The following is a 14,724-nucleotide window of genomic DNA, read 5'->3' as shown; positions in this document are numbered from 1 at the left end:
ATTATTGAGGGGAATAGCCACAGGTGTACTCTGCACAGGCTGTCCATTTCCCTTCCTGCTCCTGACAGTCTCCCAGATACCTGTCTCCTGCAACCTAGGGGTGATTCCCTCCCTGTATCTCCTATCACCTCCTCCTGGAGGAGCTGAAGATCATCGAGCTGCAGCTCCAGTTCCTTTATACGTTCTCTCAGGTACTGCAGCTCAGTGCACCTGGTGCAGGTATGTTTATCCGGGAGAGTGGGGGTCTCCCAGGTTTCCCACATCCTACACACAGTACGAAACACTGCCCCTGGAGCCATTCTCACTACAGTACCTCCAAACAGATGAGGAATGAACAAATAAGAATGAAAAGAGAGAGACTCACCAGATACTTTACCTCACCTAAGCCTGATGAGCCAAAGCCGCTCTCAACACTGGCACACTCAAAAGAATTGCCACTCTGCTCGCACTTGCATTCTTTTTGTTGCCCCTTTCTAATGAATCCCTCTCGTTGATCGGTCGCAGCTCAATTCAGAGGAACTGCCGCGAGACTCTGCCTTTCACCTTGATCGTGGACCTGTTTGAAAAGGTGGTTCTATTTTCACACTCCCTCTCATTGGTTGGTCACAGCACAACTCAGAGAAACTGCCACAAACAATACACGCAGTTCGGTCAAATCTCTAGTCAGAAAACCCCAGCCAATATGTTCATGAAAATCACTTCCATCAGACCAATATAATAAAATTCCAAGTTTTGATCTGCAAAATTACTGGCAGGAGTTTTGAACTGATTTATCTTTTCTTTCCAATATTGCTCTAATTAATTTAAACAAATTGGGTAATGTCCTTGGACAGTTCCTATTGGTTAGACATACCGGTTCGTAGATTAATTGGTCATTGTAAACTGTCCTGTGATTAAGCTAAAATTAAGTCAGGCAGCATTAAATTAAGATTAAATCTGGGCAGCATGGCTCAAAAGGCCAGAAGGGACTATTCCGCATTGTATCTCAATGAAGGTAATAAAATAAAAACAGAAATTCACTGATGCTAGAAGCATGCACTAATACAAGAAAATCCTGGAAATACTTAGCACCTGTGAAAAGTAAGGTTTATGTTTTAGATCAAAAGCCTTCCATCAGGAAAAATTGAAGAATTTGCAGATTTTAAGTTGCAGAGGAGGGTGAAGGGTGGAGACAATAAAGGGAATGTCTGAAATAGAGTGAGAGCCAAGAGAAAATAATTGGCACCTATTGCAGTCATCTGGAGAGAATGTGAAGGCTTGTTACTGACAGCTAACCTGCCTGCAAGGAGCAGAAGTACCAGGGGTGATTGAGAACAGAAAACCCATGCTTCAGTTGCTCCTGTATGATTGTTTTGCTCTCTGAAACCCTCAGCAATGCTTGAGGCACAAGACAAAAATGCAATGGAATACCCAACAAAAACTGCAACATGTATATGTGCCACATTTCACACAGAAATGCATCCCACCCCATTTCATGGGAATCTACCAAATAAAATTTGGTGCTGAGCCACAAAAGATCGTGTGATGGCAAATACTTGAACCCAGAGGCAAGATTTAAAGGAAGAAAGATGGTAGAGAGGACTGACACAGTATTCCCGAATGTAGGCTTTGGCAGGTGAAGGAACAGCTTCCACCAGCAGAGGGGCTGCATTCTGAGATTATCAAGAGTCAAGAAATGAAAAAACAGTGTTCACTCACAATTAACTTAAAGAGGAAGGATATTGAGAAAAGAAAAAGGAGAAATTTTAAAACAAATCTTAATATGTAATTGTCATTTAACAAGGGTCAATGAAGGTCAGCAAAGAGGAGTGATGGGTGAACAGGATCTGCTGCGATCTACAACTTGGTCAGCAGTTTTGAATAACCTTTTATAGGTGAAGAGTGGAATCGGAGAAATACTGACCAGGTGTGCTTTGCTAGTAGCAAATCAAAGTGGTAAAATGGGAATGATTGATGGTTTCTGCAGCTGATGATTTCAAATATGGGAGACTTGAAGCAATGATGTGGATGTTGAATCAAGAATGTTTTATTTGAAGCTCATCATAGGGTCAAATATACCAAGGTAGCAAATGTTTTGGTTCAACTTCAGAGTTTCTGAAGAAAGAGAAGGTAGGTGAGGAACAAAGATTGTGAACATTGATCACTTTGATCTTCTACTGTTTCACTTGCAGGAAATATCTTCTATTGGCAGTTGTACAAGCAGTTCAAAGCTTAGAACAAATGGAAATATCAAGAGAAGCAGTGCTAAGCTAACATCATATCCCTGAGAGTATATAAATAGGAGGGCACTGTTGGTTTCAAGTGTAGAATTATATTTTTCCTGTAGTTTAACTTTCCTCTGCTTTCTTCTAATATTTATATAATCACCTCTGTGTGAGTGTAATTCTGGTGTAATTTTACCTTGAATTCTCAGTAATTGTAGTATAGCCGATTCTCTTTTCTTCCTCTAGAAAGTTCTCTGCAAATTGCGTCACACCACTGAACCCGACTATTTCATTGGTTGTTTCTGATCACTGGAATGTCTTGTTAATTCTCTGGTATGAGCTAGGTTTTAATATCGGGCAAACGTCATCTTTGTTCTTTGTTTTTGCTTTCTTTTATTCATTCTCTATTCTTGCGACACCTAATAAATGGCTATAAACATCATGTTGCCACATTCTTGACTTCCGAAGAACCTCTGCATCACAATATCACCAGACCTAAAAACACTGAAGACAGCTATTTGAGGATACCAGGGTAGCAGTCATATGGGATGAGATGTCATTGTATGCGATTTTTGAACTGGAATATCACTCTTCACTTGTCTGGACTAATATAACTCGAACAGAGCACAAGTAATTCCAAAGTAAAGCAATTCAACAATAAGTGCCCCTTCCAGCATCTTAAGCATTCACTCTACCTCTGAATTGACATTGTTACAATGCCCAGTATCAACCAGACGCAAGAGAAAACTCAATCAACCACTCACCATCTACAAGGATGTGGAAAACCAGGGTACTTATAAAATCCTCCTTCATGTCTCACATCTTCTGGAAATACTGCATATTGACTTTATCTCATTGTTATTCCTTCAAAACTTGTAACTTTCTCATTACAGAATCACCTCATTGACTGCAAGGTTTAAGTTGGCAATTTACTGTGTCTTTTTAAGGAAGGGTGATTGCTGACAGGAACTGAATGGTGGTCTTGTCAATGAAGTCCACTTCCCATAAAAGGGAAATCTCATTTTACTCCATCTCCAATCAATAACTAAACTCTCTTATTACCTTCTTGCTAATGCAAATATATAATCTGTCAATCGTGTGTTAGCAACCCAATGCAGAAAACCATGCAGACATGGTCAAGAGGTTCAGAACAAACATCAGAATGGGAAAGAAATGTGACCCAGGTGACTCTGAACAGGATATGATTGTTGGTGCCAGACAGGGTGGTTTGGATATCTCAGAAACTGCTGACCTCCGGGGGTTTTCAGACACAACAGTCTCTATGGTTTACAGGTAATGATACAGAAAACAAGAAGTATCCAATGAGCATCAGTCTGTGGGCAAAAACGCTGAGGGAGGGTGAGAGAGATCAAATGAGAAGGTGGATGGGCTACAGCAGCAGAAGACCATGATCATACATCCATGAAAGTAGACTGTATTGAGCCATACAACAGCTGCGTCCTTTACTTCTATGGGAGTACTGATACCGAACAGCATTCTCCTCTATAGCTCTTTACATGTTCCATAAGCACTCTAGAAGGAACCACACATTTCCTCCAAAATAAATATCATTGAGTTTGACCAAAATGCTTTTCATTTGAAATAAAAGAAAGAGAACTAGTATTGGGCTGTACTGAGGAGATGTGAAAATTTGCACAATCGGCAACAATTTTATAAATCAAAGATAAAGGTTTCAGATCATTATAACAATTTAAAATTGGAAAAAAATCCCATAATATATCAAAGTTTGAGACTAGATCCATACTGAAATTAGTGAGAAGACTTCTTGCAAAGTCGATCAAAATGATTAAAAAGGTTGCAAGTAGGAACATGAGCTATCTGTTTATGCTACAGAGTACAAGCAAGAACACAAAAATACTTACATCCAAGTTGGATAATAAGATGGTGAAATACAATGTTAAGGCTCCAAGAGGTTTTGACAAAGGCCATGAGATATATTTATGGAATAAAGTGAAATTTGAATCCAATGCACAATACAACAGGTAAATTACAGTGATTGGCAAAGAGAACAGTAATGATAACCATAAGTGACCAAAATTCTGTAAAATTCATTGAACACAGAAGTTTACTTTGGGTGGAAATCAGAAGTCTGACCATTCCATCACTATTTTGTTTCATCACTGTCACTAACAGTGCATGGAGCAAAATATTAACTTTAGCCACCAATCTTTAGACCTGAACATGGACTATAGATTAAATTTCAAATGGAACTCTGGACAATAGGTTCCTAGAGCTGTTAACTGAAAAACCAGACAATGCAGATTAACATTCATTTTGGTTGTCTGGAATGTGGGTGCAAACACGGAGATGTGAAAGTTATATGTAATTCAAGGAAGCATTGTAGATACATTGTAAATATAGAATTGTCCTTTGATCTTTAGCATACAAAATGTCATGTAATGTTGGGTCAAGTAGGCCCCTTCCTCCGAAAGGGTCTCAATATAACACCTACGGTGTCTCATTTTGTCAAATAAAAAGACAACTTCATATTTACCAGCTGCATCTCTCCGGCGATTTTGTTCACATTACAACAGGTGAAATGGTTTGCACATAGGAATACATTTGGCTACTCATTAAAGAAAAGGTATTAACTAGTTTATTTAAACCATTCCACCTATAAAGTCTCAAACCATATTAAACCATATTAACCATATTAACCATATTAACCATATTTCAAACCATATTAAAAGAAATTATTTTTAAGAAACCATATTGAAAGAATTTATTTTATGCATGTAGCATTTTCCTCAGTTTTCCCATTTGCTAAATTCGTCTCAAGATTTCAATCTTAAATTTTATTTCTGAAGTAAGCCACAAATTTATTATATGATTTACTTTAACAGTAATTTTAAAAAATCAGTAAGTTACTCATTTCTCAAATCATCAATTACCTGCATATCCAGAAATGCTTTCCAACCAAAAATGGACTCCCACCAATGTTCAGGGAAAGAAGGTCTCACTGAGAGATACTATACACCAGATATGCCTATTAAATTTGTGTGTATAATAACTATACAGGGTGTAATATTTGAAAGAAATTAATAACTTCAACAATAAAAATAAAACCTATAAAAAGATGTCTAAATATGGTACTTTTAAAATGTTTAAATGGTCAGAGATATTCAGTTTAAAAGCAGTAAATTCATTTAGAAGTTTCATTTTTCTCAAAGGGTGAATGAAGTTTATTTTAATCCCATAGTGATGAAATAGGATTTTAAAATTCTGGGAAATAAAACCATTTTCAGAAGGTAACATTTCAGTCATTTCCTCATATTCTTACTGCAGTGTTCAGAATATATCCTATATTTAGTCTTCATGTTGTTTGAATAAAATTCCAAACTTCTGATGTCGGTGGAAATGTTAATTAGTAGTAAGCGTTCATGGACCGGATGAGTTACTTCAAATAAATAAAAAGCTGTGGACTGAAGGGCAAGAGCACGATTCAATTTGTCGAATCCATTTCCATGTCCCTCTGCAGTGAGGATTACCAATTGCATACCACTGTAGAATCTGGTTCCTGCTGGGCATACAACACACATACTTTAGCAATTCCGTGTACATAACAACAACCACAGTCTGCATTTTACGTTAATCTGCATGCAAGATATCTTCACAGAAAATATATTTACTATTTCAGCATGTTAATTCGTGCTTGAAGTACTGAGGAAATCTTGTGAAATGTAGGGACTTACTCAATGGAAATACTACACAGTGTCTGTGAGACGGAGAGAAACTTATCATGTCAAGATGATGGCTTTACATCAGGCCTGTTCTGAAACATTAATTCTATTTCCCATTCCACAAATTATGTGACCTTCCATTTCCAGCACTTTCAGTTTCAGTATCTGAATATCTGCAGTATTTTGTATTGAAATGTTACAAAAAATAAGGGTGGCACACAGTGATCAGCATGCAGTGTTCGATTCCTACTGCTGCCTGGATGACTGCATGAATTTCCTCTGAGCACTCCAGTTTCCTCCCATATTCCAAATTATATAGTTAAGGTTGGTAAGTGGTGGGCATGTTATGTTGGGCTGCCCCCACACAATCCTCGCTGATTTGATTTGACGCAAATGACACACTTCTCTGCATGTTTCGATGTTTTGAAGTTCAGAGTTCAAAGTAAATTTTTTAATCAAAGTACATATATGGCACCATATACAACCCCAAGATTTATTTTCTTGCAGGCAAACTCAATAAATCCATAATATAATAATAACCATAATAGAATCAATGAAAGAGTGCACCAGCTTGGACATTCCAGTGTGTAAAAGACAACAAAATGTGCAAACACAAAAAGAAAGAAATGATAGATAAATAAATAAATAAATAAATAAGCAATAAATATTGAGACCATGAGATGAAGAACTCTTGAAAGTCAGAACATGTAGTAAGTTGGATAAATCACCAGGACTGGATGAGCTCTACCCCAGGCTACTGTCAGAGGCGAGGAAGGAGATTGCTGAGCCTCTGGCAATGGTCCTTGCATCATCAATGGGGACGGGAGAAGTGCCAGAGGATTGGATGGTTGTAAAGATTGGAGGCAGTGCAGAGGAGGTTCACCAGCTTTGTTCCAGAGATGAGGGGGTTGGACTGTGGGGAGAGATTGAGTCACCTGGGACGGAACTCACTAGATTCAGAAGGATGAGAGGAGATCTTATAGAAGCATATAAATTTATGAAAGGGATACATAAGATAGAGGCAGAAAAGTTATTTCCATTGGTAGGTGAGACTAGAACTAGATTTAGGGGAGTAAATTTAGGCTTCAGGTGAGGAGGAACTGTTTTTCCCAAAGAGTGGGGAATCTCTGGAATTCTCTGCCCAATATTTAAGACAAGGTTGAATAGATGTTGCATAGTAGGGGACTTAAGGGTTATGGGGAAAAGGCAGGTAGGTGGAGATGAGTCCATGGCCAGATCAGCCATGATCATATTGAATGGTGTAGCAGGCTCGATGGGCCAGATGGCCTATTTCTGCTCCTATTTCTTTATGTTCTTATTTCAGTGGTGGGGCGAGTGAAGTTATCCTCTTTGCTTCAAGAGCCTGATGGTGGAAAGGTAATAACTGATCCTGGTGGTGTACGTCCTGAGCCTCCTGTACCTTCTTCCTGATGGCTGCAGTGAGAAGAGAGCATGTCCTGGGTGGCAGCGGTCCCTGACAATGGGTGCTGCTTTCCTGAGATAACACTTCATGCAGGTGTGCTCAGTAGTGGGGAGAGCTTTGCCCATGCTGTATCCAGTACCTTTTTCCATCGTACATGCGTATTTTCAATGTACATGTGAAAAAAAACCTAATAGATATTGCCAATCCAGTTAGTTCAGATTGCAACACGTCCTCCACAATCTCCATCATTACAGGTGCACCACGAGGCTGTGTACTTAATCTCCTGCTCTACTCGTTTTGTACTTACGACTGTGAGGCTAAGTACTCCTCCAACGCATTATTTAATTTGCTTATGAGGGTCTTGTTGTTGGCCCGATCAGAAGTGGTGATGAATCAGCAAACAGGAGAGTGATTGAAAATATGACTGAATGCTGATATAAGAACAACCTCTCAGTCAACATCAGCAAAACCAAAGAGCTGATTATTGACCACAGGAGGAAACTGAAAGTCTATGAGTCAATCTTCATCAGGGGATCCGAGGTGGAGAGGGTCAGTAACTTTAAATTCTTCAGTGTTATCATTCCAGAGGAGCTGTCCGGGTCCAGCATGTAAATGCCATTACAAAGAAGGCACGACCTGCACTCAGCCCATAACAATACCAAATGACAATACCAAACCTGCCTCTACCACTTCTACTGGAAGCTCTTTCCACACAGCTACCACTCTCCAAGTAAAGAATTCCCCCTCATGTTACCCCTAAACTTTTGCCCCTTAACTCTCAACTCATGTCCTCTTGTTTGAATCTCCCCTGCTCTCAATAGAAAAAGTCTATCCACGTCAACTCTATCTATCCCCCTCATAATTTTAAATACCTCTATCAGGTCCCCCCTCAACCTTCTACACTCCAAAGAATAAAGACCTAACTTGTTCAACCTTTCTCTATAACTTAGGTGCTGAAACCCAGGTAACATTCCAGTAAATCTTCTCTGTACTCTCTCTATTTTGTTGACATCTTTCCTATAACTCATTGACCAGAACTGTATACAATACTCCAAATTTGGCCTCACCAATGCCTTGTACAATTTTAACATTACAATGCAACTCCTATACTCGATGCTCTGATTTATAAAAGGCAGCATACCAAAAGCTTTCTTCACCACTCTATCCACATGAGATTCCACCTTCAGGGAACTATGCACCATTATTCCTAGATCACTCTGTTTTACTGCATTCTTCAATGCCCTACCATTTACCGTGTATGTCCTATTTGGATTATTCCTACCAAAATGTAGCACCTCACACTTATAAATAGTTGTAAGGCAGGACGAGCGAGTTGCAAGCAACACACAATCAACTGGACGAACTCAGGGGGTTGAGCAGCATCGATGGGAGGAAAGAAGTTATCAATGTTTTATGCTGAAAGCCTTCATTACAACGGAGAGTATAGAGACAAGATGGCCAGCATAGAGAAGGGAAGGGGAATGGCAAGAAAGGATGCGGACGTGACAGGTAGACCAAGGAGGGTTGTAAGATAAGGAGGGGTAGTGGGAGGGAGTGGGGATGGATTGGAAGACTGTGGCAGCTGAACGAAAGATTAGCAGACCAAACTATGCAGGGGAGGACAATAGGTGAACGCCCATGTTAATCGGTGATTAGGAAAGGCATTAAGGGACCAGCTCCTGTATTAGCATTTTGCTGAAGTTCTATCCCTGCCACACGACGCACAGTTCTATGAGATTTACAGGGAGTGAAACATCAGTGAGCAGTGGTCCCCCGGGTGATGGCCCTGCAGCTGACCCAAGGGCACTGTTAGAGGTGTAGCAGGCAACAATGCCAAGCAGGAAATTACATCATCCCTGGTCCCCCCTACAATTTCCATCAAGACAGATCTCTTTTATCACTTAACATTCCAGTTAGTTCTATATTCATGGAGCCATTCCTCAATGTTATAACAAAAGGGGTATATTTTGGGTACCTGAAGTTTGTGCTCAGAAACTTTTGGAACAGACCTCAAGTATTTAATATTCAGAAACCTAAGAGATTCTGCAGATACTGGAAATCTAGCGGAACACCCACAAAATAGGGATTCTGCAAGTTGGGATGTGCCACCATTGTAAATACAAGTAGCCCCCATTTTCCAAACGATCACTTTATAACACCTCGCTTTTACAAAGACCTACATTAGTTACCTGTTTTCGCTAACCAAACAGTTTTCACTTTTATGAAAAAAGGCAGCGCACACCCTGAGCAGGCAAGCTCCTCCCCCGGAACTGCATTCAGCACCAAGCCACCATAGCTTAAACACGTGTCTGTGGGCATGTGCTTTATCTCGATTTGCTTTGTGCCTCCGTTAGCAAGATGTGTCTTAAGGTATCAGAAAAACCTAAGAGAGCTCGTAAGGGTGTTATGCTTAGTGTAATACTGGACGTAATAAAGCGTTTCGATCATGGTCAACGATGTAAGTACATTGACCACGCATTGAACTTGCCTGTGTCCACCATTCGCACTTTTTACACAAAGAGAGAAAGTATCTTGAAAGCTGCCAACGTTACTATTGGTTCTGCTCATAGCAAAGTGGTCTCTCTTAGTCTGCTGGGGACTTTTCGGCAGCTTTATAGTTTAACGTTTACTGGAGAGAATGCTTCGGATGATACTGAAGCTGCCGAAAATTTCCCAGCAGAACTGAAGAAAATAATTACAGAAGGTGGTTATTCGTATAAGCACGTGTTTAACTGTGACGAAACTGCAATTTATTGGAAAAAATTGCCAAGCACCCCAAACTCCAACGACTCAGCCTAACACACCATCATCAGTGTGCTCGCTGTCTTCCCGATTCCGGTAAGTGAAACTACACTGTACATAGAACATAGAATAGTACAGCACATTACAGGCCCTTCGGTCCACCCTCAAACCCTGCCTCCCATATAACCCCCCACCTTAAATCCCTCCATATACCTGTCTAGTAGTCTCTTAAACTTCACTAGTGTATCTGCCCCCACCACTGACTCAGGCAGTGCATTCCACGCACAAACCACTCTCTGAGTGAAAAACCTTCCTCTAATATCCCCCTTGAACTTCCCTCCCCTTAACTTAAAGCCATGTCCTCTTGTACTGAGCAGTGGTGCCCTGGGAAAGAGGCGCTGGCTGTCCACTCTGTCTATTCCTCTTAATATCTTGTACACCTCTATCATGTCTCCTCTCATCCTCCTTCTCTCCAAAGAGTAAAGCCCTAGCTCCCTTAATCTCTGATCATAATCCATACTCTCTAAACCAGGCAGCATCCTGGCAAATCTCCTCTGTACCCTTTCCAATGCTTCCACATCCTTCCTATAGTGAGGCGACCAGAACTGGACACAGTACTCCAAGTGTGGCCTAACCAGAGTTTTATAGAACTGCATCATTACATTGCATCTCTTAAACTCTATCCATCAACTTATGAAAGCAAACACCCCATAAGCTTTCTTAACTACCCTATACCTGTGAGGTAACTTTCAGGGATCTGTGGACATGTACCCCCAGATCCCTCTGCTCCTCCACACTACCAAGTATTCTGCCATTTACTTTGTACTCTACCTTGGAGTTTGTCCTTCCAAAGTGTACCACCTCACACTTCTCCAGGTTGAACTCCATCTGCCACTGCTCAGCCCACTTCTGCATCCTATCAATGTCTCTCTACAATCTTCGACAATCCTCTACACTATCTACAACACCACCAACCTTTATGTCGTCTGCAAACTTGCCAACCCACCCTTCTACCCCCACATCCAGGTCGTTAATAAAAATCACAAAAAGTAGAGGTCCCAGAACAGATCCTTGTGGGACACCACTAGTCACAACCCTCCAATCTGAATGTACTCCCTCCACCACAACCCTCTGCCTTCTGCAGGCAAGCCAATTCTGAATCCACCTGGCCAATCTTCCCTGGATCCCATGCCTTCTGACTTTCTGAATAAGCCTACCATGTGGAACCTTGTCAAATGCCTTACTAAAATCCATGTAGATCACATCCACTGCACTACCCTCATCTATATGCCTGGTCACCTCCTCAAAGAACTCTATCAGGCTTGTTAGGCATGATCTGCACTTCACAAAGCCATGCTGACTGTCCCTGATCAAACCATGATTCTCTAAATGCCCATAGATCCTATCTCTAAGAATCTTTTCCAATAGCTTTCCCACCACAGACATTAGGCTCACTGGTCTATAATTACCTGGACTATCCCTACTACCTTTTTTGAACAAGTGGACAACATTCGCCTCCCTCCAATCCTCCAATACCATTCCTGTGGACAACGAGGACATAAAGATCCTAGTCAGAGGCTCAGCAATCTCTTCCCTCGCCTCGTGGAGCAGCCTGGGGAATATTCCGTCAGGCCCCGGGGACTTATCCATCCTAATGTATTTTAACAACTCCAACACCTCCTCTCCCTTAATATCAACATGCTCCAGAACATCAACCTCATTCATATTGTCCTCACCGTCATCAAGTTCCCTCTCCTTGGTGAATACCGAAGAGAAGTATTCATTGAGGACCTCGCTCACTTCCTCAGCCTCCAGGCACATCTTCCCACTTTTATCTCTAATCGGTCCTACCTTCACTCCTGTTATCCTTTTGTTCTTCACATAATTGAAGAATGCCTTGGGTTTTCCTTTACCCTACTCGCCAAGCTCCTTTCTTGCTACCTTATATTCCTCAATGGACCCATCTGATCCTTGCTTCCTAAACCTCATGTATGCTGCCTTCTACCTGACTAGATTTTCCACTTCACTTGTCACCCATGGTTCCTTCACCCTACCATTCTTTATCTTCTTCACAGGGACAAATTTATCCCTAACATCCTGCAAAATATCCTTAAACATCGACCACATGTCCATAGTACATTTCCCTGCAAAAACATCATCCCAATTCACACCCAGAAGTTCCAGCCTTATAGCTTCATAATTTGCCCTTCCCCAATTAAAAATTTTCCTGTCCTCTCTGATTCTATCCTTTTCCATGATAATGCTAAAGGCCAGGGAGCGGTGATCACTGTCCCCCAGATGCTCACCCACTGACAGATCTGTGACCTGACCCGGTTTGTTACCTAATACTAGATCTAGTATGGCATTCCCCCTAGTCGGCCTGTCAACATACTGTAACAGGAATCCATCCTGGACACACTTAACAAACTCTGCCCCATCTAAACCCTTGGAACTAATCAAGTGCCAATCAATATTAGGGAAGTTAAAGTCACCCATGATAACAACCCTGTTATTTTTGCACTTTTCCAATCTGCTCCTCGGTATCTCTGCTGCTACCAGGGGGCCTATTGAATACCCCCAGTAGAGTAACTGCACCCTTCCTGTTCCTGACTACTACCCATACTGACTCAAAAGAGGATCCTGCTACATTATCCACCCTTTCTGCAGCTGTAATAGTATCCCTAACTAGTAATGCCACCCCTCCTCCCCTTTGCCTCCCTCTCTATCCCTTTTAAAGCTCTGAAATCCAGGAATATTGAGAATCCATTCCTGCCCTGGTGCCAGCCAAGTCTCCATAATGGCCACTACATCATAATTCCATGTATGTATCCAAGCTCTCAGTTCATCACCTTTGTTCCTGATGCTTCTTGCATTGAAGTACGCACACTTTAGCCCTTCTACCTTACTACCTTTACACCCTTTACTCCGCTTCTTTTTCATTAAAGCCTCTCTATATGTTAAATCTGGCTTTACTCCATGCACTTCTTTCACTGCTCTATCACTCCGGGTCCCATCCCCCTTGCAAATTAGTTTAAACCCTCCCGAACCATGCCAGCAAACCTACCCGCAAGGATATTGCTCCCCCTCGAGTTCAGGTGCAACCCATCCAATCTGTATATTGATTATTTCTACTTTATATAGGCTGTGTATTTTTATGTGTTATTTGGTGTGATTTAGCAGCTTCATAGTTTAAAGGTTACTGGAGAGAGTGCTTCCGCAACACTAGTAGCGCTACGTAGTGAGATTTTAGCTAAGTAGAAAAGAATTTCCACTTTATATAGGCTGTGTACTTATCATATCATTCCTGCTTTTACTATATGTTACTGTTATTTTAGGTTTTACATGTTATTTGGCATGATTTGGTAGGTTATTTTTTGGGTCTGGGAACACTCTCAAATTTTTCCCATATTAATAAATGGTAATTGCTTCTTCACTTTATGACATTCCAGCTTACGAACTGTTTCATAGGAACGCTCTACCTTCAGATAGTGGGGAAACCTGTATGCAAATCTGTGAAGTTAACTGACTATTCAAGATGTTAAAAGCTAAGTAGATGATTCACACAAAATGCTGGAGGAACTCAGCAGGCCAGAGAGCATCTATGGAAAAGAGTGAACAGGCGCTGTTTCAGGCTGAGATCCTTCATCAGGACTCTAGGTTTGAAAATTATAATCATTTATTGTTACCTTTGTGTTTAAAAGGCATAAAACATTGTGTGGTGTGAGTGAGTTTCGCTTAGACTCAGTTCAGAAGAAATGTATGAATACAGACTTTTACATTTCCCAGTTGTAGCTTCCACATGGCTCAGTTTAGTCAATCACAACAGTTTATAATAAATATCAGTGGATTGTTTCTCTCCTGATATGGAGATAGTGAAATCTAGGAAAGGGAGAGAAATGGTCTGATTCAAAGTGCAAAGTAAATTTATAATCAATTGATAGTAAATTGATCAGTTTATTTTCAAAGTACACGTCACCATTTACCACCCTGAGATTTGTTTTCTTGCAGGAATACTCAGTAAATGGAAGGAAAACAAAAGAATTCTGGAAAGACCACACCCAACAGGGTAGAAAAAACAACCTACGTGCAAACGACAACAAAAGAAAAATAAACAAGTAAGCAATAAATAGCTGACGAGTCTACAGATCGTGGGAATAGTTCAGTGATGGAGCAAGTGAAGTTATCTCCTCTGGTCCAAGAGTCGGATGGTTGAGGAATAATAACTGTTCCAGAAGCTGGTGGTGTGGGTCCTGAGGCTCTGTGCCTTCTGGCAAAGGCGATAAAATTGATGAGTTCTGCATGAGCACAAGGAGCAGCACCAATCCAGTCACCAGTATAACGGAGAAGCAGTTGGGGAGTGGTGCCAGAGAAAATTTGAAATAGGGACTATTCCACATAGCCAACAAAAAGACAGGCACAAGAGATTCGCAGATGCTGGTTATCTTGAGCAACACAAACAAAATGCTAGAGGAGATCTGCAGGTCAGGCAGCATCTATGGAGGTGTCAACTACTGTTAACGTTTCAGGCCGAGACCATTCATCAGGACGTTGACGCTGTCTGATCTGCTGGGTTCCTCCAGCATGCTGTGTGTTTTGAACAATATGATAGGCACAGCTGTGGCCCAAGTAGGTGCCCATGGCTATACCTTTGACT

At 41.0% G+C, this 14,724-nt stretch overlaps 1 protein-coding gene across 1 annotated transcript in view; it reads right to left on the bottom strand.

Annotated features, from left to right (window-relative positions):
• Positions 1-4,138: 4,138 nt before the first annotated feature.
• LOC140736054 (somatomedin-B and thrombospondin type-1 domain-containing protein) overlaps positions 4,139-14,724 on the bottom strand; it is a 43,084-nt gene continuing 32,498 nt past the window's right edge. The window contains exon 5 of the mRNA XM_073061771.1: positions 4,139-5,742. Coding sequence (XP_072917872.1) covers positions 5,625-5,742 — 118 coding nt within the window. The 3' untranslated portion in view covers positions 4,139-5,624. The remainder of the gene's footprint in view (positions 5,743-14,724) is intronic.

Source organism: Hemitrygon akajei, chromosome 11, assembly GCF_048418815.1.
Source record: "Hemitrygon akajei chromosome 11, sHemAka1.3, whole genome shotgun sequence".
Taxonomy (NCBI): Eukaryota; Metazoa; Chordata; class Chondrichthyes; order Myliobatiformes; family Dasyatidae; genus Hemitrygon; species Hemitrygon akajei.
Note: the sequence above shows the minus strand (reverse complement) of the source record. Positions and strands in the feature narration are given on the sequence as shown.